This window comes from Osmia bicornis, chromosome 9, assembly GCF_907164935.1.
Source record: "Osmia bicornis bicornis chromosome 9, iOsmBic2.1, whole genome shotgun sequence".
NCBI classification, from domain to species: domain Eukaryota; kingdom Metazoa; phylum Arthropoda; class Insecta; order Hymenoptera; family Megachilidae; genus Osmia; species Osmia bicornis.
Genome location: NC_060224.1, coordinates 618,880 through 643,158, shown reverse-complemented (window position 1 = coordinate 643,158; position 24,279 = coordinate 618,880). Strand labels below are relative to the sequence as shown.

Below are 24,279 nucleotides of genomic sequence, written 5' to 3'. Positions count from 1 at the left end.
TTGAAGGTTTGAGCTGCCGTCCATTCAACTTTTCGTAATTAATTAATTACTGACAGGAGCTTTACAAAACCTATGTGGGAAAGTTGCTGCGAGCATATGCTTCAAGAATTAATCATAAAAGTTCATAAATTGTTTCTAGAAAAGGAGTAATTAATGATTTTCCCTGCAGGGGGGATAGCATTACATTTTTAGTTCTGAATCCACCCGCTAGACGGCGCTGCCAAATTTTTAAAAATCGACACACCGAAGGGAAAATCATTAATAACTCATTTTCTAGAACAATTTATGAACGTTTATGATTAATTCTTGAGCATATGCTCGCAGCAACTTTCACACATAGGTTTTGTAAAGATCCTGTCAGTAATTAATTAATTATGAACAGTTGAAGGGACGGCAGCTCAAACCTTCAAGAACGATCACTTGAAAAATTGCTAATAATTAATTAATTGCGTAAAGCAGACTTATAAAACCTATATTAGCAGAAAGCTGAGATGCTATTCTATATTCTTTAATCGTTAAAGTACAGAAATTAATCTCCGGAATGTAGAAAACTATGAAAGTTCTCTCCCGTTGGTAAGCGCGGATCGAGCGGTCGATCTTAAAACTGTTATAATTAATTAATTACTGGCTGGATCCTGACAAAACCTATATGAGAAAGTAGCTACAAGCATGTACTTTTCGTAGCAATTATAAAAGTTCATAAATTGTTCATAGGAAATGAGTTATTAATGATTTTTCCTTGGGTGTGCATAGTATACCTCCTGGCATACCTCCTCGCTCATTCTGCTCTCCTATTAGAAATCGTTAGTTCCGAGCACGGCCCGCTAGATGGCGCTGTTCCAAAAAATTTAATATACTTACCCGCGTAATTCAAACGTATAAAACATCGAACTGGTTTAATCTCATGTTCTTAATAATTAAATTTTTGAAGGAAAATTAATCAACGAATTATAGATATATATAAATATGTATTTACGGCATAATATTGTTACATTCAAAATCAGTTTTAAACAAAGTTTTATGTTTAATTCGTCAATATAAATCTCTTTGTGGGCGTCATGACTAGTTATTAATTGTTCTTATTATAATTCTTCAAAAGGAATACCGTACCCCAGGGGTCGTTGACACCCCCAAAATGATGACCCCTCGAAAACAAAGACATGTCCAGGTTTGTTGGATCTGTAGTTACTGATATACATTTGCGTGCGCATACGCAGAAGTTTGATTAAGATACAAAAGTCACGATTACAATCGCTCAGAATCAGTTAGCAGTTGACAGCGACTGCGTTAACAATGCCGATGTTAATGCTGTGTATTACCAATTAAAATTTATGATGTTTGATTTGTTATATGATACCGATCAGTTAATTAATTACTTAAATATGCATATATTTTTTAAGCCCTTCTATACAATCTTATGAAAATATTATAACTGATTCGTAAAAAATTTCATACTTTTCTAATTATATTATACTTTATGATTATACTAAGGACAACAAACTACACAAGTAAACATTAGAATAATAAAAATAAATTTAATTTGTCTATCTTCAGTTACAGTTCATTATAAAACTCTCAGTTTTTCATTGAAATAATTGAATATTGTTGATTTAAAGGGCTCTTAGACCTTCGAATATAGTTTCTACGTCCCTGTTTTCCACCTCCACGTTCCCGAACATCCAACTAAGCCTGACAAAGTTATTGATCCAGCTGGTAGCAAGCACGTCTATGCAATGAGGCCATCCATTCTCGAGGATGGTACACGTTCCTTACCCAGCATTGTAGTAGTCGTTCAGAAGGTGCAACGTCATATTGCGCAGCCGGACTCTCCTTTCTTACGTACTCCTTAATCACGTTAGTTTTGCGCACTCTTCCTTCGTCTATTCTGAACTTTGAATCAATGGCTTTATCGACGTGTTTTGTCAGCGATTCAATCAAAAGCAGACCAAACTCCTTTCAATTATGTTTCTGACAAAGAACTTCAACGTGCTGACTGATGTGGAGGGTCATTACTCGCATCAGAAATTTAATTATAATGGAAGATCTGAAAGAAAAGAAGAAATGAACAAAAATTTGCAATCAGAGCATCTTGCACTACTCTCTGCGCTATAATCTATTATTTGTTTAATTTTAAATCATTTATGTTCGTCTTGTTTTGAATACAGATAAAATAGCAGTCTTAATTTTCAACGAACAGCTCTATTGTCGACCCAATAGGATACCTATGTTCCATTATGCAAGAGTAAATAATGAAATTTCAGAATTATTAACAATATTGAAACGCGAGAACATAGAGGGGTTTCATGCACGTGTGTACGATAAGTTAATTCCACGAGGCCGATAAAGCTTGAGAGAGTGTGTGTGCATAGTAAAAGTTGCAAGGAACAATAAGGCAATTAACTTGCCAGCTGGTAGCTAAAAAAAGGCGTAATTTCATCCGTCTCCTGTAATGTAACTGATGATCATGTAAACCTTCCTAATTATATTATTCCATGTACTGATTACTTGTCAAAATAAATAGAATATTGTACATCTACGATTTATCTAATATTACTTATATTGAATTTTTTTTTATATATTACAGTTTTATTGTGTATGAAAATAGGGGTGCAAATCAATCCGTATTCAAAACTAAATGACAGTAACGCATTTAACATTATTCATATACAGTATAGTTTTATCAAATAAGAATTAGTTTTTTGCAAAGAAAGTTAGTTAACTTTCTTCAGGATTCTAATAGTTCAAGGTGTTGCTCGAACTAAGGCGTTATCCTTGAACTGAATAATTAATTCAACCCCTTTAGAAGAGTATTGCAATGAAAAAAGTGAACTAGGGATAAGGGTATCCAAGCCATTATCCAAGAAATTAAACTTTGGCCAACTTGCTTTCTCAAGAAATAGAAAAGCTTTGTTTTTTTATTTAAAATCTCCGATGGTACTTATTATTATTCTAATATTAATATTAATATCGTATGCACATTGCTGAGATAATAAAGCGACGTACAAACGTGTTAATGTAATATGGTCCCAATTTGATGAGTAATTTAAGTTGGATAAAACTTTCTTACGGGGGTGAATGAAGTTGTTCGAAAAGCATCGGAGAAGCAGCCTGGTACATCCGGGCTCGCTATCAGTTCAGGGTAACGATGTCCTTTTTACAACGCAAGTGCCGCCCCTGGTTGCACGCCTGCCTAGTAGCTTTGCTGCGAACGATCGTCAGTATGGTATCGCCATTTGGGCGATGCGGAGCGTATATGAGCCTCTGGCTTTTTCCCATGGCACTGTTAAAATAGTGATCACCGACTATCCTTGTTAAACGACACGTAAGTCCTTCCTTCGAATCCTTCGTCACTCGAATCATCAATCTTTCTCGTTTTCATCACTGTTCTCCTTATATTCGTCGATTCGTAAAAAGCCACGACATCAATCACGAATGACGTATCACGACACGTTGTAGAAAAGCTCCTCTATCGATGGGCATGTATTTTTACCTGAAAATGGATACATTTTTTCTTTCATTTAAACGATTGACAAAAATTTTAATTAACAGTGAATTAGATTATGTTCAGTTTAAACGTACTTGAAATGATTTCAACATATTGCTTTACTTATAAAAGGGACTTTGCAGAAAGCTCAAGAATAAGGGATTAAGACACTAAAATAGTAGACAATTTTGTTCAAAATCATTTCCATTCGAAGTGGACACTTTGTTAATGTGAATTTTTGTTTAATTTCAATTTAAGAAAACATTCGAGTGGAGTAAAAGCGAAGAATCCGAGTAAAACAAGAATCTACACATATAATCAATGAAATTAAATAAAAATTCTGATAGTAAATATTAATGACTATTGCTGGGCTGTTCTACGAATTTTTCAATTGTTTCTGCAATTTTTATAGTGAATAATAATCATCGTCCCTCGATATCACGTTTTACATTTATCGCTTTGGGTAACCGGAAGCGGAATAAAGCGACGTTTTTCTTTCCTTAAGTTGTTGATTTTTTCATTTTGTACGGTGATATCGAAGGACGTGTAACAGTATTGGAAATAGTAGTTGTAAAAGAATACCTGATAAATACAAGTGGATTTCTAAACTTTTAAAAATTGTTTCACGAATGCTGAATCAGCTTAAACCTTGTACAATGGCCGAGCATTTTTGTGGTTCTTGTTAACTTGATATATAGGTCACGAGGTTCGAGAAATCAATGAGAGCCGTGCTCCAAATATTGTTTCACATACTAGCAGTCGTACTACCAATTAATCCATTTCATTTTAATCATCCGGGGACACTGAAATCGAATATTTTAACTTACATCAATTTATTACTTTTAAATTAAAGATTTCAATCTACAATAAACTACATAATTATTAATTATTAATATCAGGTGAAGAAACAAAATTCGATGCCTTTTGATATCACACTTAATTGAACTTAATTGAACTTACTTTATGACGGGGAAGCTTGTTGTATGTACGTGGTTGTATTGATTCGGTCGTTTTCAGATGTGAAAGACCAATTGAAGAATGATACAAGGATGATTCGATCGGGAGGTGATCCTGAGAAAAAGCGAACGGCTCAGATGACTCGTACACATTGCATAGAACGGTGACAGAGCTGTAAATTACAGCTATGGATATACAGAAGAAACACCTGTGCCCCCGCTTGGTGGATTATCTCGCCATCGTGGGGGCTAGATTGCCCTCAGTCTCTCGTCAGCCTGTGCAGGTATCGTTTATCGCTGCTTCTCATATCACCTAAAAAATTTTCATTCTATTACAAAATATCTACAATGTTGCATAATTAAGAAAACTAAAAGAGAAAATTGATGGTACAGGTTCCAGAATTATTGAGAAGATATCCAGTGGAAGATCACAAAGATTTTCCATTACCTTTGGACATGGTTTATTTCTGCCAGCCCGAGGGTTGCACCAGCGTCGGCCCTAAACGCACAGCCTTACGAGAGGCCACCTCATTCACCTTCACTCTCACCGACAAAGATTCCGGTATACGGTTGCATCTTAATCGATATCTTTTTAAATAACTCTAGACGCGTCTAGATTATTTAAGGAACCAAACTGGATACACGGACTGGAAAACTGAATAAAATAAGATCATAGCTTTATTTTTCCGCTATTTTTAGGTAGGACACGTTACGGAATCTGCGTAAATTTCTATCGACCAGTAGAGAGGGTAGCTTCGGCGGTCGGAAGTGGAATGTCCGTGAAAAGGGACAAGTACAATACTACGTTTCGAAGGGAGAGCTGGAGGAAGAGTATGGAGAAGAGTACAGACTCTGCATTTTCTAGGTGAAATATAAAACGTCATTTTATCATAAAATTAATTATTTCAAATTGAAACGCGTCACAAGTACCTTGAATGATTAAGAAAATTAATTCTATGTATAACGTTTGATGCGTGAGTGGCAATCTTATAGATAAATTTAGAATGAATTTCAACGAAGAAAGAGTATTACAATGAGGAAAGTGCTGCTATATTTAAATTATCCTATTATCCTCGTTCAAGATGATTAGCATAAGAGTTATTGAATATACTTTCAATAATTATAAGACTGTATCTCTAGCTGTTCTTTATAGCGACTATAGGAGCAGTGCAGTAGGACCTAGTGATTCTGAGAAAGATTGTTCGAGCAGCAGAAGGGATTCTGACACGTCTCATGCTGTTAGCGCGCCAAGATTGGGTATCACTGCACCGAGCGGGGACAGCGAAAGCGGTGGTAGCCATTCACCATCACCGCGTGCTTCACGAAGACGTCAGGTAAATGTGTTGTTATTATTTAGAAATAATTTTCAAATTCAATTATTCAATAGAATTTCAATTGAATTTCAAAAGACATTGATTCTATTTTCAGAGAGTACGAAATCATTCTCTAACGTCACTATGCATCATTTCCCATCACCCTTTCTTTTCGATGTTTCGGGAATGCCTTTTCGTTTTGAAGAAGATCATCGACGCGTGCAACGAAAGTTCTTCACCGCAAAAAGTGGGTGCTTCCAGGCAAACCAACAGGTATATACGATACGATAGTGAAGATTTATACTTCCTACTAATTAAATCTGATCTGAATTTACAATAGGGAAACAGTATGGAGCGTTCTAACCGGACAAACCCTTGAAGGAACACCGTCGATAGTTCTCCACGATGTGAGAGAAATAGAAACCTGGATATTACGATTGTTGAGCAGCCCGGTACCAGTTCCAACGAAGACACGAGTCGAGGTCGAAATCGTGTCTCAAAGTATGCAGCCACCACTCTGTTTTGCACTCCCAGATCACACTAGATTTTCTCTCGTTGATTTCCCTCTCCATCTACCCCTGGAACTTCTTGGCGTTGACATATGCTTGAAGGTCCTCACGTTGATTCTCTTGGAGCACAAGGTAATTCTCGATTACCTTCGCCATCTTAACGATCTTAACTATCTTAACTCGTTTCACGATAGTCTTACTTTGCCTGAAACTGATAGATAAAAAATTGGTTACTTTTCAGATCGTGTTGCAATCCCGCGACTACAATGCCCTGTCGATGTCCGTAATGGCGTTCGTTACAATGATCTATCCTCTGGAGTATATGTTCCCCGCGATACCGTTGTTACCCACGTGCATGAGCTGCGCGGAACAATTGTTGCTTGCACCTACACCATTTGTTATCGGAATACCCGCTACTTTTTTATTGTACAAAACGAACTTCAAAATGCCCGATGACATATGGCTAGTGGATCTAGACAGCAATAAGATAAATCCACCTACCGGTGCGGGTGATCAATTGCCTCCGTTGCCCGAGCCAGAAGGCACCGTACTAAAGAATCACTTGAGACAGGTAAATAATCAAAGAATCAACACAAACGATAATTGTCTCGAGTTCATTAATCAGTCTCTCTAATACTGATGGACACCGAATCTGATGATTGTTTTTAATAATATACTTGCCCGGTTCTGCAGGCAATGCAACTGATGGACCAAGCCGGCTCTGGTGTAAATATTTCATTAATCACTCTTTGCATGTAAACGCGTTTAGCTGACCTCTTTGCATCGTAGTTAGGCGCATGGACAGTCTGGCTATGACAGTAGAGAATACCATTATTTTTCTTTCTTTTCTTTAGTTTATAATAATTATTATTGTTAGGTGTACTGGAAAGTTCTGTCTATACAAGGAAGAAAATAGACAAAATTTTCCAATTAATCCAGTAGATTAGAGCTCTACTTCGTAGAGAGGAGAAGCTTGGAACACGAAACGTAGATCTGAACGTAGTGGCTTCAACAATATTCCAGACGAATGTCGCGGGCTCTTGGCAAGAAAAGGTTGCTCGAGAACCGCTTTGGATATATTCTCTTCATGGGGTTATCCTTTTCAGGCAATGGCTAGTATGACGACACCGCAACCTTTGCCCCAAGACACTTCACCTCGAACGTCGTTGCAAGCACCTAGCAGAAGGGATAGCCTAACTTCTCATTTGTCCAGTTTGAGGTAATATCAACGAATAAATCATAGTTCAGACTTAATACTTGACTTAATTATTTAATACTCGACAGTGTTTCGTCGATGAAACACAGACCAAGCATCGATCACCATACCCACCTTCATTCAACGAGTTCCACGGTGACAAGCGCAGCCTCTGGACCACGTCGACAGTCTGTATCTCAGTCATCGGGATCTTCGTCGCCTCAGAAACCCATGTCCTCGCAACACATGCCTCCTTTCAATCCTTTCATCTACGGCAACGACGTAGACTCGGTCGACGTTGCCACCAGGGTGGCTATGGTGCGTTTCTTCAACTCCCAGAACTTGCTTGCTAACTTCACCGAGCACACAAGGACTCTGAGGCTGTACCCAAGGCCGGTGGTGGCCTTTCAGATCAATTCTTTCCTTCGGTCGAGGCCGCGCACCAGTCATTTCTTGAATAAATTCGCTAGAACACAGGCGGTGGAATTTCTGGCCGAGTGGTCCTTAACTCCAAACAACGTGGCATTCCTCAGGGTACAGACCGGTGTGTTCGACCCAACGCAAATCGGTGATAAGCCAAAGTGGTACGCTTCGAGCCTCGAACCCATTTATTTTCCTGTATGGGACACTGGTAGCTCGTTGGCGAACGCTCTAAAGGCAATGAAGGAACATGAAAATCAACCTACCGATGAAAGTGGATCAGACTCCGAGGGTGCTGAGAGTACCAGCTCCTCTTATTCTTCCTTGAGCGATTTTGTCTCTGAGATGGTGTCGTCTGATCTGTCGCCCAGTAAGTTATTCCTAAAATTAAATTAATAGAAATTACTACCTTTGTCCCAATGTTACATTTCTTCTTAATGTTTCATAGGTTACAATTGTACCGCACTAGTGGCACAGCCACAAATGGCTCTGTCGGTAGATCCAAAGAATGTCTACAATCCACCAAGTTCTTTGCAATATCCTGGAATGGAGGAGGAGTCAACAACCAGACCGGAAAGTCCACCGAGCACTTCCTCCAGTCATAGCGATCTGAGCAGTCCTAGCATGAACAGAGATTCAGAATTTGAATTAAATCCTCAGGCTCAAGAAGGTTCGCAGTCGACTAATGTAAGTTGTTTTTACATTAACAAATGTCTTCTTTACCGAACTCTTCGTATCCTGCTAGAAATCTTCGTTTCAAAAAACTTTATTATTCCATCTTACTGCAGTTAAAATTGTTAGAAGCTTTCATTTGGTTATTTAAACATTAGCAATACTGCAGTTTATAGAAAAAATCTTTTAACAATTTTAGCTCGAATTCAGTAAGATTCAAGTTTTATTCAAGAATATCTCACATTGAAGAAACTGGTTTTCTCTTCAACTACCTATTGGTCAAAATTTGCAATTGCATCTCATTGCAACCTCTAATGAACCTTGACGAGCCTAAAACAATTATTGTTCCTAAGAAATTTCTATGGATCCATGTGAAAGTAATAAAGAATTGTAGCGTACAAAACACGCTAACGAAACACTTGATCATAGGATAAAGAGGAAGGTGGTAGCTTTGAGTCAGACTCTGCATCAACAATAACACCACGCACAATCCTGAGCGCACAAAGTTCTATAGGACAATTTGGAGTTGGCACGGGATTATTAGCCACTCCAGCAACGATCAGCGACACTGAACGTCCTACCACTTCCCACAGGACCTCACGTGTCAGTAGATATGTCGTTCCTGTGAGTCATCCTTCATCGACTGTCACCCCTATCGATTACCTTCTATCTTGATGTCATTTCAACTGCATGCATATTCTGTCATCAGAAGCATTTCTCAATGTATTCAGCATGAAACCCCTTCTCGTTTTCTTATTGAGTTACCAGGATCTTCCTTTCCATTAATTACCCCTTTTTCATGTTTCACACGTTTCTACGTGCATTATCTCAACAAATGTTTTCTATTTGATAAATAAATATTATTTATTGAAGATTATTTTTCACCTGTTGGTTGGTCATTTGTTCGATTTTTCTTAGATGTCTATCCAGTTTCGTGATTCTTATTTGTCACCTGAAGTGCATGGATTGTCTTTGGTAAAACAATACCTGGCAGTATATATTGTATGATTTTAATGGTTCTCACTCTGGCACTCTGATATTAAATGCACTCTAAAATAACCTTTGAGTAAGTCTGCATGAATGATAAAGGATTTCAGAATATTTATAAATGATTTTTCAACCTACCGATCATAAAGAAGTACAATTTTTCCAAATATATAAAAAATGTTCGACTGAAATGTAAATGTAACTTTAAATAAGTAGTTCCAACGTCTCGTTAAGTGAAATTGTTTTATTTCAAAGATCCAACCAAGCGGAGCAGTTCTTCAGCGTCATCCAAGTGTTGGAAACGTTCTGGCAAGAGCATCAAGCTTTAATACGGGCACAGGACCACTTTTGCCACGTCAAATGAATAGTAACAATGAAAATGGTTCACCTACTGTTCCTCGACAACTTTCATTGAGCGCTGGTACTCAGAAACAGGTTGCAGAAGGTGTTCCGAAACAAGGCACATCCAACGTTACTGGCAATGGCGTTCTACGACAAGGATCGCAAGGATCTTTGTTCGAACAAATTGCAACGCAGGCTAAGGATCTTGTACGGGAAACAACCAGACAGAGCAGTCAGGATGGTCTTCTTGCCCAAATGGATAAGGTAGAGACCTCCGACCTGAAAATAACAAGTTTCAGATATTAAAATTGAATAGAATATTAGATTATGTATTATTTTATTCAACAGCTGAAACATCAGGCAAAGGAAAAGATTACAGAAGCTGGGGAGGATAGTCTGTTCGCTCCGCTGGAACAGGTACATAATATATTCTAAAGTAACATTAATATGTTTAGAAATGTTTGGAAAGGGTAGTTTCACAGTCCTTTCATTAAAATATCAATTAGTTTACGCAACAGACAAAGAAGGCTGTAGGAGAGGCGACAAAATCTGTACAGGAAGCATCAAAGACTGCTTTGGAGGCAAGTAAAACTGCGGCTGGAGTTAGTAAAAATACTTTTGACGATTTGACGTACGTTGGTAAGAGCACTTTTGGAGATTTTACGAAAAGTGCTAAAGAAGTTGCTACGAAGAAGGGTTTACTCAAGGTATGTAAAGATAGAACTATGATAGAGCAATAGAATTTCATTAAAATAAGAAAAATTGAATAAAATTGTGTAGGGTCTCGGTGATACGCAACAATCACCTCCACCATCTCCTGGACTGGTACAAAGAAGAGATTCGATTAGCACCCAATTGGTCGCCTCGGATAATCGCGGTGGGCGTAGAGAAATCGGACGTGATTTTTTCAGCAATATTAGTAGTGATTTAAATGGCATCGCTGCGCAAACTAGCAGCATGTTTAGTGATCTATTTGGTACGTTCTACTTTTTTTTTTTTTTTTTTTTTTAAATATAGACATTCATTAGATACTTAATTTTATACTTAACTTATTTCAAATATTACTCGGCAGGAAGTAAAAATAATTCTAATAGAAATGCCGGTCTCCACTCTCAGTCGCAGAAATCAGACAAGAAAACACCGATGCTTGGACCATTCCCTAAAAGTATTTAAAAATTATTATCTTATTATCTAATTGAACATTTACAAGATTAAAAGCGTTCATTTTGCAATAGGTAAAACAGGATTAGTGGAACGTTCATCGTTGATTAAACATTCGACGAATAAAAACACTCAGGAAGAGCTTCAGAGGATGCAGAATGCTGAAAGATCCAATGTAAATAGTGACAATCAAGCATTCTTGACCGATGTACGTTTCTTTTTCGATCCATCGCTCTAATTAATCGTATGGAAATGTAAAATATAAACGATCGAATTCATTTTCAGGTAGTGAATCAAATTTTGACAGGCGAAGGTGTCGGTTGGTTGAAGTTGAATAGGTTGAAGAAACTTATGGAAGATGAAAGCTACAGAGATTTTGTTGTCACGAAGCTTAACAAAGGTCTAAACAAGAAAATCAGCCCTGATGATCATATCGACGATGTGGTATGTTGTGATAATTCATTCATTCGAAGAACACGAGTTAAGAAGAAAAGTCAATTCCAAGTTTTGATATCAGACCGAACTGAAAGAATAATTTTTTCTTCTCTATTTAAAGTGTGTTTCAAAACCAGTGTACAAAGGAATGCTAAAGTGCCTTCAAGCAGTGGCTCACGGTCTTGGACACACTTACAATAACTTTGGACTTGGTGGAATGGCATCAGTTTTCCAATTAATGGAGATTGCACACACTCATTACTGGAGCAAGGATCTTTCTGAGGGAACTTTTGATAGTTCTTTAATGTCTCAAGTATGTGTATCCTTTTATCCTTGGTAGTATTTATGCCAGTATTCTTCTACTTATTATCTAATAATTCCAACTTGAAAATCGGTACTATTTTTCAGTCATCTAGTCCATTTGGCAGTAGAGAAAATTTAAAGTCACCGCAATCACCATCTCAACCTGAACTCGCTGAAGCATCTCAAAAATCAGGTACATAATAAATGAAATATGCAATCGATTGAAAAGAAATATTTCTTAATGAAAATTATGAAAACGACAGACCCGCCACAAGTTCATTTGGAAATGCCACACGGTCACACATCACCAGCGAACGAGGGGAATCAATCGACAACAGACATGTTCCTTGATATGTTCACTAAAAAAGGAAAGTTCCTCAGCAGGCTAACGTCGTTTGATTCTGAGGTAATAGAAAAGAAACGTGTCCTTCGTAATGGAAGGACGTTACCTTGGAAAGGTAACAAAAGTGTACTCACACTTCACTTTTTAACACGTTCATTGCTACATTAAAATTCTGAGTAACGCATTAATAGTAATTATGTAACAAAATTACAATTAAAATTGTAGCAATCAATGTGTTAAATTAACAAAGCTTACACTTTCGCTATCTCTACGACGCCTTGCCAGTAGACTAAATAAAAAAAAAAAAATTCTTCCGCAAAAAGCAATCAGTGGTGGCTGTATATACAATTAATTATAAGTGTGTCTCAACTGATATATGTAGGTACACGATGGATATTGTTACCAATGTTGCATGAATAATTTTTTGAAAAAAAAAAAAAAAAAAAAAACAATAACTAAATTCTATTAGACAAAGAAGTATTGCCCAAGAGTAAAAAATGATTTTGTATCTCCGTGGAATAGCTTTCTAAAACGAAACCGTTCAAAGCGATATATGCTGTTTGTAAAGTGTGCTACATAGAAGCGTCGTGTGTGTTTTTTAGAGTGGGCGGGGAGGTGGAACAGGAAGCAGCGAAGCTTTATCCACAGACGGAGGTAGCATTATCACTAATCCTGCTTTTCGGCAAGCCCACCAAGCTTCTTTCCGAAGCACTGTCTCTGATAGCGAGGTCGAACAAGGAAATGTAAATGAATCAGTTTGTCTGTCTGTTTGTCGTATTCCTTAATCTTAATTAGATTAATAGTTGTTAGTTGGAGCTAAAATAGAGCTGACTCTCGATTGACAAGCAACGAAATGAACCCTCGTTCTAGACGAATTAGATTCGTTAGTTGGAGATTGTTGTAGAGAAACAACGCCAGAGCTTGTGCAATACTTGCATTGGAAAATATTCGATTGCTAATGAATCACTTGAAAAAGGAAAAATTCAGTGAAATTCATAGAATGGCATGTTGCTACCATTGCTAGACAATAGTTTTTGGGTACGAAAAGATATTTAGCGCTTTCATGTTTTCTCACTAGTACACGATAAAGCACATTTGGTTGTTGCACATTAAATGACGATTTCACAGCTTAATAGTTACTTAGTACGCTGAACGAATAGAAAGTTGTCTTTCACGAATGTTTTACAATACATTTGATCGCTTGAAAATACTTACAATCATTGCCTTTTCTTCCATAATTCCCCTCGTAAAGGGCAACCATCATTGCACGTGGTTGATACCTTGTTACTGTAATATTATGCATAATTATTTATCCTAGAAGAATTTCTCATCAACTTTTCAATTCTTTGAAACTTTCCTTGAATCATTGAAACCAAGTGATCAAGTTGACCTATTTTAGAGGAAAAAACAGAATCAATAGTTTGATTGATATTACGAATCGTGCAATAAATAATAAAATATCTCACGGAAAATTCGACGATTTCAGTTTCCACGTCAACCAAAGCAACGTACGGGAAGCGTATGGTCAAGCAAATCTTCTTTGAGTACTGGTTTCCGGTATCACGGGGGAAGTTTGGTACCCACCACCACTGCACCCAGTCCAGAAGCAGCAAGAACCTATTTATTCGAGGGTATAATATAAAACAAATACAAAACTAACATTTTTTGAAATAGAATTATAACACATTGGATGATAGGTTTGTTAGGGAAAGAACGATCTTCGCTTTGGGACCAGATGCAATTTTGGGAAGATGCATTTTTGGATGCAGTTTCTCAAGAAAGAGATATGATTGGCATGGATCAAGGTCCTGGAGAGATGATGGAAAGGTACGATCATGAAATTCGTTAATAATAAGATTTCCAAGAGATGTTATACGCGTTGTCCGTACACAGGTATAAGAGTTTGAGCGAAAGTGAAAAGAAACGTTTGGAACATGACGAAGATAGATTACTGTGCACTTTGTTGCACAATTTAACGGCAATCTTGGTGATGTTGAACGTTGAAAAGAACGAGCTGAAGCGTAAAGTGAGAAGGCTACTTGGGAAAAGCCATATTGGTTTGATCTATAGTCAAGAGCTCAATCAACTTCTTGACCAAATACATAATCTTGTAAGTGGATGATCGATCTTTCTTAACCCTTTACATAGAAAAACCAATTGATTATACGTGTCTCTTATTTCTATGAACAATAATTTAAAAATTATTCGACGATTTTTTGGATATTTCAGTACGGGAATGATATAGATTTGAAGCCTCTTACGTCTCGACAAATGCATCGGCAGTCGTTCACGGTGCACGCTGGTGTTGATGCTGAAGGTGATCTACGTTTTCTCGAGGTTCGCCACGACGGACTCGTGTTGAGATCCGTGAACGGCGTAATCGTTGAACGATGGTGGTACGAACGTTTGGTGAACATGACTTACAGTCCAAAGAACAAAGTTTTGTGCCTTTGGCGACGGAACGGCGGGCAAACGCAGCTGCATAAGTATTACACTAAAAAGGTATACACTTAATTAGATAATTGTTCAATTAAGGCAAGAAATTTCTGGATTTAAAATTATATGAACGAACTGAAAAGAGCAATATTTTCTTCATTCATGGGGAAATAGTAAAAGAATTTGAAAAGTAAAGAAACAAGATTTGTCGAGTACAGAATGAACGAGTGAGGTGAATGGAATTTTCAGTGCAAGGACCTATATTACTGTATAAAAGATGCAATGGAGAAGGCTGCTGCCCGTGGTCGTGGTGCAAACGTAGGAATTGAACTTGGCGGTGAATTTCCGGTTCAAGATATGCGCACCGGTGAGGGTGGACTTCTGCAGGTTTGCATGGAGGGCGTGGGTCTCCTCTTCGCGAATAGCAAGGTATGATTCGCACTTAAAAGTGCATCACGCTATCACGTTCTATAAACGAACTGCAAGAAGAATGGAAACTTCGAAACTTACTTATTAAACGGTTGTGCAAACGTTTCCTTTTTTCTACATTGTCCAATTTTGTACATGTAATGTTGAAACCGCATCCGATCTTATTCATATATATATATACATCTTGGGTATACCAATTCCTTTTATTTCATTTTTTTTAGCGACTCGTTTTTAAACCTCTCTCTCTATCTCTCTCTCTCTCTCTCTCTCTCCACTTATATTGTCTTTCTTCTTCATTATACCGTGTCATGTCTTTCTTTGGCGATGTTATTCTGCCTCCTAACTAATGTTAAATATTGTATAACAATGTATTTATTTCAGCGATTTAACACTAAGTATCTAAGATTTGTTATGTTGATAAGTTTATGAGAACTGTTCACCATCATTCGATTATATTGCTATAAAATTACATTTCATACAGCGTTATTATGTACTGAAATGTTCTCCTATGATTTTCGCGGAATTTTGTAATTGTATAATAATTATTTAGAATACAGTCGTTCTATTTTCTAAACGATCGAATGGTGGTGAAGAAATTAGGGTATAAAATTCGCCACTTTACTTACAACCTCTTACTGTTCATATTCTTTCGATTATATGATTCTTCTTCTCTGTGTATTTTCGTTTCTATCTCCGTTTTACTGCATTGATGCAAGGACCACTCAATATTATCTCCCATCGCTAGCCACCACGATCTGCTTAATTTTGTATCTATACGTATCTTATATCAGTCTTATGTATGAGTCTGTGAGGTGTACGATGACGACAGGATCACACCAAAAACCTACAACCTCGGTTGACTGGATCTTCCATTCTTCCACTTATTCAATCGAGGAAGGATTACTGAAAAAGAAAAAAAGAACATTTTCAGGCGATTATAAATTAGACAAGAGACAATGTCATACATTGAGACACACATGCACACGAGGAACGGAAACAGTAAGGAAGCATAAAAAAGAAAAGAGAAATAACGATAAAAAAAAAAGAAATGTTTTTTATACAGTCACACCTTGCGCGTAAGTTTTCAAGCTTCCAAGCTTTCGATAGTTTGAAAACTTGGAAACTCCAAAAACTAAACTTGATTTTCTTGAGTATTTTAGAAGAAATTGGTATACATATAATAAGTCTTCGGTATGACTGTATACGCATAGGACACGACATATAACACGCATATCGCTATTATGAATCACATACTCATACACGTCGTTGAATATTGTTTTTTATTTTTTTTTAACAGGAAGAGCAGCCCTGACACGCTGGTTATTAATATTCTCAATCAGTAATTTATCTCAATCTCACTGGATATACATATTCTACATATTACTATTTAACATTTAATTTTGTGGTAATTATATTTCACATACAGACAGGGATACTCTGATATGTATAGACATATATACATAGCCTCACACATAATATATGTATGTATACGGTATGTCAGTTTCAAGTATATACACGTTAATTATACTATTTATCTATTGAAAATATGAAAGAATATTTGATACGAAAGTTATTTGATAGAGAAAACTGAATATTTATCAGATATCAGTATTAATGGAATCGTATAAAACATTTTTTCGTATTTTCAATAATTAGTCAAATAATAGCATGTATACACAATTAATCCAGGCATACTGTATGCATATTGTATATATAATAACCGGTCATTTTGTTGGGTAATATTTTCGTTAAAGCGTTAATCGGTGTTTTCTTGCATGGAGCTCGATGTGCAGCTGCAGTCTCTTTTATCTGTATTATAATCATTACATATTTATCATTATTATATTCGTAAGAGATAAGGATTTAGGGAGTATAAAAATTTGATTTTATATATATATATATATACCTATTATGATTTGTACTGAATGTTGGATGCAATATTATATTTTTCTCTACAAATCTAACGATTTGTTTCGTTTTCTCATTATTTGTCGTGGTCATTGCGAGGAAAGTCTATTCAAAATCATTAATAATTTGAAATAAGGAATATAGGTATACAAAAAATATATATGATTGAAAAGTGGCGTAGAACTTGATAGCTTCAAGTTTGAAAACGCCCATTTCTTATCGCAAAATTCAACGTGTTAATTGGATTTAATTAATCTAATTTACACGATGCTACTTATATAATTGATAAATAATAATGATGAAATAATTCCGATCGTTACATTGAAATCGATTAATTTATCGTACATAACAGATAGACTTTTCTCAGCTTGGGGAACTTTTGAGATGGTCCTTGAACAATGGAAACTATATGCTATTTTTTAATTGGCCATGACTTGATAGGTAATTTAACTGTATTATCTCATATCGTAATTGAGCCCCCTTAATATTTTCTATCTAGTGGATTTAATTGTTATACCAGAGATTTAATTTTCTGTTTTTCTGTTTTCTGTTTTCTTGTCCTGTCCATCGACATTGCCCCTGGGCTGGGCATACAGGATTTCGAGGTACTAATCAATAAATCACTGTTTGTTATATGAACTCAGTATATTAATTATAATCAGTGTTGGCCGTGTTCCGGAAATGCTTCTTTATTTCACCATTACTTTTTAGCCGTATATTATTAATCATACATATATATATATATGTGTATATCTACTACTACACTCCTAACAGTGCATTTAAATTTAACTGATCTGCTCTGTCTACACCTTTTTACTTGTATTTTTTTTTTTTTCCTTTAACCATCGATCGGTGTTAGTTGTGACACGTATATGTATATACTATACAATATATATATATATACATATGTACCTGTATGTTAATCTTATATCGTAAAACTGACTCAGGTACCAGTAAATTTACTTATAATATGCAGAACAGTGTCTGCCGCATTTGAACATTATTTCAATCCAAACGATTAATACTGTCTTTTAGATGAAAGTATATTTGTAAGTAGTGTTTAGTGCAACTTGTAGAGCAATGTATTCGGTGCACACAATTATGCAACTAATGTACTCGTTTTTACATAGTCTGTGTCATTCGTACACAATATCGGTCTGTACACCAAACGAATCATTTCCTTCTGCCCATTACATTCTACATCGAGTATACATCAAGTGTTCCATCATGGAAATTAGTTTTATCATATCGTTAGATTTTTTTTTCCAATCATTAACTGCTGGTACTGGAGGTGGCAAAGAAAGAAATGATCCCGATACAGTATTCGTGTTGCAGTTATATAATCAGTCCTCTGATAAGTAAAAGTAAAAGCAAATTGATTTATTTCTGAAGTAGTTAACCGGATTTTAGAAGCTTATTTCTTATCCACCTTTTAAATTAAACAAATAATAAAAAAGTAATAATTTTGAATCTATTCGTGAAATGATGAAACGAAATTAATAAACATTTAGTAAATATTTTTTACGGGATAGTATAATTGAAATTAATTGATCCTATTTTTAATCATTGGTGAATAAAAATAGAAATGAATGTTCCTGTACGTTTCTGAGGAAATTTGAATGCACTGCATGAACGAGTAGATCTCGATATATGTACAATAGAGAAAAATCGCCCGCTTATGCAGAACCATCTATAAAACCACTCTCACATTGCCAGTTATGTAGTAGAGCAATGGTTTCGTGCTATATAGTGATGTCTTAATTTTTATGAATGAAATTCCCAAAAACGTGGAAAGCAACTCGAAAGAATTCCAAACACCTTATTCTCCGACCTCCACGACACTTTTTTTATAGCAGTGTTTTCCAAACATCAATCAACAAAAAAAATTAAAAAGGAACATTCTAATTTAGCTATTGTTTAATCGCCTAATCTTTAGAATTTATTAAAATATTTCAAAGCCTGAAAACTTGGCAAACTTGAAACCTCGGAAGCTCGAGATCAACTTGTATAAATTAAATTTATTGTAAAATTGTTAATATTATTATAGAAAACATATTCTGCTATATCCGCTTAAAGAAGAAAAATTAATTATGTTTAAATACTGCTTTGAAAAACACTGTTTCTAGCATGGCACCGCTGTACACGATGTTTCGAACCTCAAATCTAATTAATCAACCACACATGCGCGATTACTTAAACCTCAATCGGATCGTGACTGTGCATCATTGGAAAAAAAAAGAAAATAAAAGAAAGGGGGATGATATCCCAGCGCATTCTCGTCTTAGACGATACAATTGCACATATATAGCAGAATTATCGACGCTGAACGATCAATGACATTTTTTTACATTGATAAGTTTAGGCCATCTCCAGAGTTGCCTGCCTGCCGCTACTTTTTTATCGCTGCGATTAGAATGCTGCTCTTTGTTCTAAGATTTTGCTTCAAAAGAAAAAAGAAATGAAGAAAAAGAAAACAAGTAAACTTACCAGTTTTTTGCAAACAATTCGTCTAACACGCGTGTTATCGCTTTTAGCCGCTTTATCAATTCTACGCTAATGGATATTGGATATTAATTAGCGAAGAAAATGATGCATGGTGTTATACAGCTTCTTCAGCTTTATCGGCCTTGTTGATTCCTGCATGCTCTCGTCGATGGTTGTTCTCGTGTACATGGACTGAAAAAATGAAAAAAAAAAAAAAAGAAAATATGAGGAATCATTGAAGATTAAATGTCTGACAGAAAAATGTTTCTTAACATATTTAATACTTAGTAAATTTAAAATCTATATCATCAATGAATTATCATTGTTACTACGAGTCTGGAGATGATTCCTCGATTCACAAGTAGATTTACTGATAGTTATGTTTAGAAAAATATTTGATTATAGAGAGATAGATAAATCTCGAATATAATCAATAACAGCTTTTGTCTTCATATGAAGAAATTAAAAATGACATGATGCCAAGGTTCATTACATTCTGCTTTGATTTTCTTGAAGTTTAATATTAATTACCGATAGAATGATGAACTTTGGTAGCAATGACGAAGAAATGTCGCTTAATTACCAATTTCCAAATTATAATGAATACATTATACAATGAAGAAAAATAGAATAAGAAATACTGAAATGATCAAAGCGTTAAGTGACATTTCTTTAATCATTAAAATCCAGCTTTATTAAGTAATCAAGGTGCACTGTGATGTGTATTACGATAATACGTAAAATTTAATTTAATTGAAAAGCTTATTACCACCAACCGAAACGAGCATTATTACGATAAAAAAACACGCTTTTTTCTCCAAAGCGTTGTTGGCACACACAACTTTGTCCGGGGCATTAAAAAGACCATATAGAAGAATAATCACAAGTGTGCATGTACGAGTAGATGCTCGAATAATCCATTGATATTTATATAATGCTAACTAATGCGAAATGATCGTGTTATTTGCAGTTTTTTGTAAGACTCGATCATATCCGCAAGTGCTTTACTCAGAAGGATGGGATCTTTGTATTGGAAGAATTCAGTGAGTAAATCAAACACGATTGTTGCGTGTGTTTATCTAGCACTTTGAGTACATACCACCACTACATGCCATCTATACATATTTGAATGAATGCGATTTTTAGGGTACGATGACAAAGAAAGAATGTTAAATTTGTTAGAAATAAAATTAGTAATTAAAATAATTTCCAACAATTTTAGCATGACACTCAAAGTGCTAAAGAAAAATGCATTTTTCTCCAAAGAGACCGACCATTGCACTATATAGATTGTCTTCTTTATATGGCTCTATATTATTTTTTTTATATTTCAGATCCTAAAACTAGACAAGTAATTCAACGTAAATATAAGTCTCAAATGGTAAGTGATATTAAGCGATAGATTACCTGTTCTTTTTTTCCAATTTCTTTGTAGAAATTATTTTGTTGTGCGTGTTAAAAATTTCTTTTAATTAAGTTATAGTAAGTAATGACTTCATCAATGATATTTTTGATTTATATGCTGTGTGACAGGCCAATGAACTGTGCCACTGCATGCACAGGGTATTCTCCGTTGCCTTTACATTATCTGAACTCTCGTCTGAAGTTCAAGACGATCCTGAAAACGACAATGCATGAAGGTTTAGTTAATTTTTTGTTTTGCCTATTTTAAAAGTAACTTTATGTTCCTCTTTTCAGAATGCTTCTACATACACAATAATTGATGCATGTACTTTCTTTAATTTACCATTACGCTTCTTTTTTATTACTTATTATTCTTATAAAGAAAAATATCACATTATTCCTTGAAATTCCATTGATTTCTTGGATGAAAATTCAAGGAACAATCCTACCGTATATTTTACACTACTTCAACATCAAAATATGATTATTTTTAATGGAATTACAGGCAGATCAAATCTGCTATTCCGTACTCTGTGTGTTCTCTTACTTGGCCGCTGGTTTGGAGCAACGAAAGCAACAACAAATCCAGCAACCACAGCAGCAGCAACATCAACAGCAACAATCTCAATCGCATCATCATCAGTTTCAACAACAACAACAACAACAACAACAGCAACAACAACAACAACAACAACAGCTACAACGTCAACAGGCACAACAGAAACATCACCAGCAACAACGTGCACAATTACTGCAGCAACCGCAGCAGCAGCAGCAGCAGCAGCAGCAGCAACAACAGCAACAGCAACAGCTGCATCAACGTCAACAACATCAATCTCAAGCTCAACAACATTCAGGTAGCAATATGACCCAAAGTGCGCAGGGTCATAAAAGCACTCATTTCGACTCCTTTCCTAAACATCACTGACACAGAGGTAGACACTCGCTCCCATTTGTGCATAATTACAATAAATGTGCCCCCTATGCTTGCCTACCCTGGGTGTAAAAGCATTCCTAAACTCTCTGTCGTCGTATAACAAGTTGGCAAAACAAGTCTGGTTTCATTCAATTTTTATGTTTCTTTTCAAAGAGAGCAATTGTATACGCCAACTTAATACGAATCTCATTATCCCATATCATTCTCAGAAAATCAGCTTTCGCTATATTCACTGGCGTAACTAGGATCATTCTTTTATCTTTGGGACTGGCCAGGTCCCCGAACTTAACTAAGAGATTAGAAGTTTTGAAGCTTTAACGCTTGAAAGGTTTACTAAAAATATCAATAATTAAATATTACTTAATTCTAACTTAATTCTAATATTGATTAGTTAAACCTGGCTGCTAGGTACTTAGTTACGCCAATGATTCTATTCTTAATGTGAAAACCTCTTCGTTAGTCTATTCGAGAATGAAATGAACAGACAAAGGGTTGAAATTGACGCGTTGAATCGAATAAAAATTAATTTCAAAAAACAAGTAATAAAAATTGATGGTAAATTAAAATTTGAATCGAAAACGACACAATCGTGGTAATTATTTGCAAAACGGGAGTCGTCACGTGTACAAAATAAAGAAAGAGAGAAAGGGAATCGGATTTCAAGCATGCAAAGATATGTCGTACGATGCGACGATGATGACAATGGCAATGTAATAATGTAATTCGTTAGAAATGATTATTGTACATTTAGAATTCGAATAATGGTCCGAATAAAAGCGTATTAGACGTGTTTTAAAAAGAATCTTCTATCTGAATCGTCGCGTAAGTTTCTCTAGAAGTTTCATTCTTTGATATGTCCGTTGTGTACACGTGTAGAGACATGAAGTAATAACTCAAATAAATGAATTCATGGTAATTATAGAAAATATAGTCCACCGTGATTATTTCAATTACCTTGATATGTTGTAAAGAACAATATCCTAGGTAATTCCAGAGAGGGATGATCGTTCTCCGAGTAAATTCATTTCTATTTACCAATTCGGTAAAATGGTGCTTTAAAACAGCCTCAGGAAATCACCTACAAAATTAAATATGAACATCTTTAATATTTTCGTAATAAATATCACGTATGTATCGAGATATCAACGAGATATGGATCTTATTTTATATAATTACCATAAGTTTTGAATTATTCGTGAGAATTTTACCGTCGTGCTAGCCCGTTGCTTTCTTCGATGGTCTCTCGAGTGATATATTTATTCGAATGGAGTTGGTAATCGAATTAGAAGTGCTGCTATTGATAAATATCGATGATAACTTATTGATAATGGACAGCAACACCTCTAAATCGTATAGATCTGACAATGAGTCTATTTCGTGTAAAGGTGTTTTCTATGAAATAGCACGTAAAGCAATTCTGAGATACAATAAAGAAACTAAAATGTAACTAATCATAATCGGAGGAACAATTTTGTATAAATACATCGAAACAGACTAACTGTGATCATCTAATTTGATGGAGAATAGAAAGCTATTTAATTTCTCATGGTCGTACATATACGTGGGTGGGTGTAAGAAGTATTTGTACACCCTTTAAATTCTTTTCAGAAGCTAGAACGATTCATTCATACCTTTAATTTATATTCAAATTCAGTTTCTGTTGACGATTACAAAGCTTCAATGAAATTATAACGTAGCTTAATCCTTGTAGACATCGCGTGTTGCTATTCGAATTGATCAGGCCAAAATTCGACGTGTTCCCCTGGAAATAAAATAATTGAATTAAAACAAAATTTCACATATCTCATACTTGAGAGAAAATTTCTTTTTCTTCGCGTTTAAATAAAAGCATATTATATTATTTACCTAAACATCCACAGTTTACTAGTAACAATTTCAACGATGAAAGATGAATCTTATCGTTTGTACATGTTACGATTTAAAGAAAGAGAAAAAAGAAATAATATATTTTCTTCGCGACATATAATGATTTTTTAAAAGTAGCAATTGTAAATAATCGTCGATTAAATTGTAAAAGAAACAAAAACATCGACCACAATCTCGTTTTATTTGTAATAAAATCAATACGTTGGTAAATTTCGCTTGAAACGGTCGAAAAGAGTACGAATGACTTCCGGTACTATTTCTTAATCTCCGCCTAGAGCCCACTGTTAGCAGTTCCTGTTTAGTGCCATGCTTGGACAATGTTTAGCGAAATCATTGTCATTCCATCAAAATACACGACGAATTTAAAAGATAAGCAAAACTGTTTAGAGTTCCAAAATGGAGCTGATTCGATACGAGTTTCAAAGTGTATAGTACTCAGCAATGTAGGCGCCTTATATCCAATAAATACTTGTAGATTTGAGGTGTATTATTTATATGTCCTATAATCACCTTTTCAACGCTCTATTTATTTTTGTATGCTAAAAAAAAATAATATCATTAATTGCCCTTTAAAAATTTGCTATAAAAATTAATTTGCATGGCAAACTATTTGTAATGCAATTGATTTCGCAATCTAAAGCGCGTCTCATTAGCCTTAACCGATTAATGAATCG

At 35.4% G+C, this 24,279-nt stretch overlaps 1 protein-coding gene and 5 long non-coding RNA genes across 15 annotated transcripts; 1 reads left to right on the top strand and 5 right to left on the bottom strand.

Annotated features, from left to right (window-relative positions):
* Positions 1 to 983: 983 nt before the first annotated feature.
* On the bottom strand, positions 984 to 4,537 carry LOC114877442. Its single transcript, XR_003789577.2, has 4 exons — positions 4,445 to 4,537; positions 4,067 to 4,287; positions 3,068 to 3,490; positions 984 to 2,044 (listed from the first exon to the last, which is right to left on the bottom strand). It is a non-coding gene; the product is annotated as an uncharacterized LOC114877442 (long non-coding RNA).
* On the top strand, positions 4,465 to 24,086 carry LOC114877437 (MAP kinase-activating death domain protein). 7 transcript variants are annotated; one of them, XM_029190034.2, is made up of 33 exons: positions 4,628 to 4,724; positions 4,834 to 5,002; positions 5,140 to 5,305; positions 5,594 to 5,774; positions 5,869 to 6,026; positions 6,094 to 6,394; positions 6,504 to 6,833; positions 6,956 to 6,988; positions 7,369 to 7,481; positions 7,547 to 8,247; positions 8,326 to 8,564; positions 8,979 to 9,173; positions 9,792 to 10,142; positions 10,227 to 10,295; positions 10,385 to 10,585; positions 10,659 to 10,854; positions 10,951 to 11,043; positions 11,114 to 11,247; positions 11,325 to 11,483; positions 11,596 to 11,787; positions 11,883 to 11,970; positions 12,041 to 12,183; positions 12,723 to 12,863; positions 13,607 to 13,751; positions 13,818 to 13,947; positions 14,014 to 14,230; positions 14,350 to 14,622; positions 14,806 to 14,985; positions 17,490 to 17,498; positions 20,348 to 20,420; positions 20,712 to 20,758; positions 20,911 to 21,017; positions 21,287 to 21,379. In XM_029190034.2, the coding sequence occupies exons 1-32, from the start codon at positions 4,629 to 4,631 to the stop codon at positions 21,013 to 21,015; spliced, it is 5,628 nt and encodes a 1,875-aa protein (XP_029045867.2). In that variant the 5' UTR covers position 4,628; the 3' UTR covers positions 21,016 to 21,017; positions 21,287 to 21,379. The 7 variants fall into 7 exon arrangements, with proteins under 7 accessions (XP_029045861.2, XP_029045867.2, XP_029045863.2 ...); XM_029190028.2 differs by lacking the exon at positions 20,911 to 21,017 and having other exon boundaries at positions 4,465 to 4,724; positions 21,287 to 24,086; XM_029190030.2 differs by lacking the exon at positions 20,911 to 21,017 and having other exon boundaries at positions 5,603 to 5,774; positions 21,287 to 24,086.
* LOC114877445 lies at positions 4,631 to 6,262 on the bottom strand. The gene is made up of 3 exons (XR_003789582.2): positions 6,178 to 6,262; positions 4,889 to 5,095; positions 4,631 to 4,753 (listed from the first exon to the last, which is right to left on the bottom strand). It is a non-coding gene; the product is annotated as an uncharacterized LOC114877445 (long non-coding RNA).
* LOC114877443 lies at positions 7,006 to 10,014 on the bottom strand. 4 transcript variants are annotated; one of them, XR_006829690.1, is made up of 8 exons: positions 9,925 to 10,014; positions 9,675 to 9,842; positions 9,435 to 9,599; positions 8,792 to 8,879; positions 8,580 to 8,615; positions 8,339 to 8,496; positions 8,144 to 8,258; positions 7,982 to 8,073 (listed from the first exon to the last, which is right to left on the bottom strand). It is a non-coding gene; the product is annotated as an uncharacterized LOC114877443 (long non-coding RNA). The 4 variants fall into 4 exon arrangements; XR_003789579.2 differs by lacking the exon at positions 7,982 to 8,073 and adding an exon at positions 7,006 to 7,072 and having other exon boundaries at positions 8,580 to 8,879; XR_003789578.2 differs by having other exon boundaries at positions 8,580 to 8,879.
* On the bottom strand, positions 10,089 to 14,467 carry LOC114877447. The gene is made up of 5 exons (XR_003789583.2): positions 14,382 to 14,467; positions 13,587 to 13,737; positions 13,336 to 13,510; positions 10,928 to 11,037; positions 10,089 to 10,157 (listed from the first exon to the last, which is right to left on the bottom strand). It is a non-coding gene; the product is annotated as an uncharacterized LOC114877447 (long non-coding RNA).
* On the bottom strand, positions 14,529 to 20,419 carry LOC114877444. Its single transcript, XR_003789581.2, has 3 exons — positions 19,381 to 20,419; positions 15,067 to 15,888; positions 14,529 to 14,614 (listed from the first exon to the last, which is right to left on the bottom strand). It is a non-coding gene; the product is annotated as an uncharacterized LOC114877444 (long non-coding RNA).
* Positions 24,087 to 24,279: the final 193 nt, after the last annotated feature.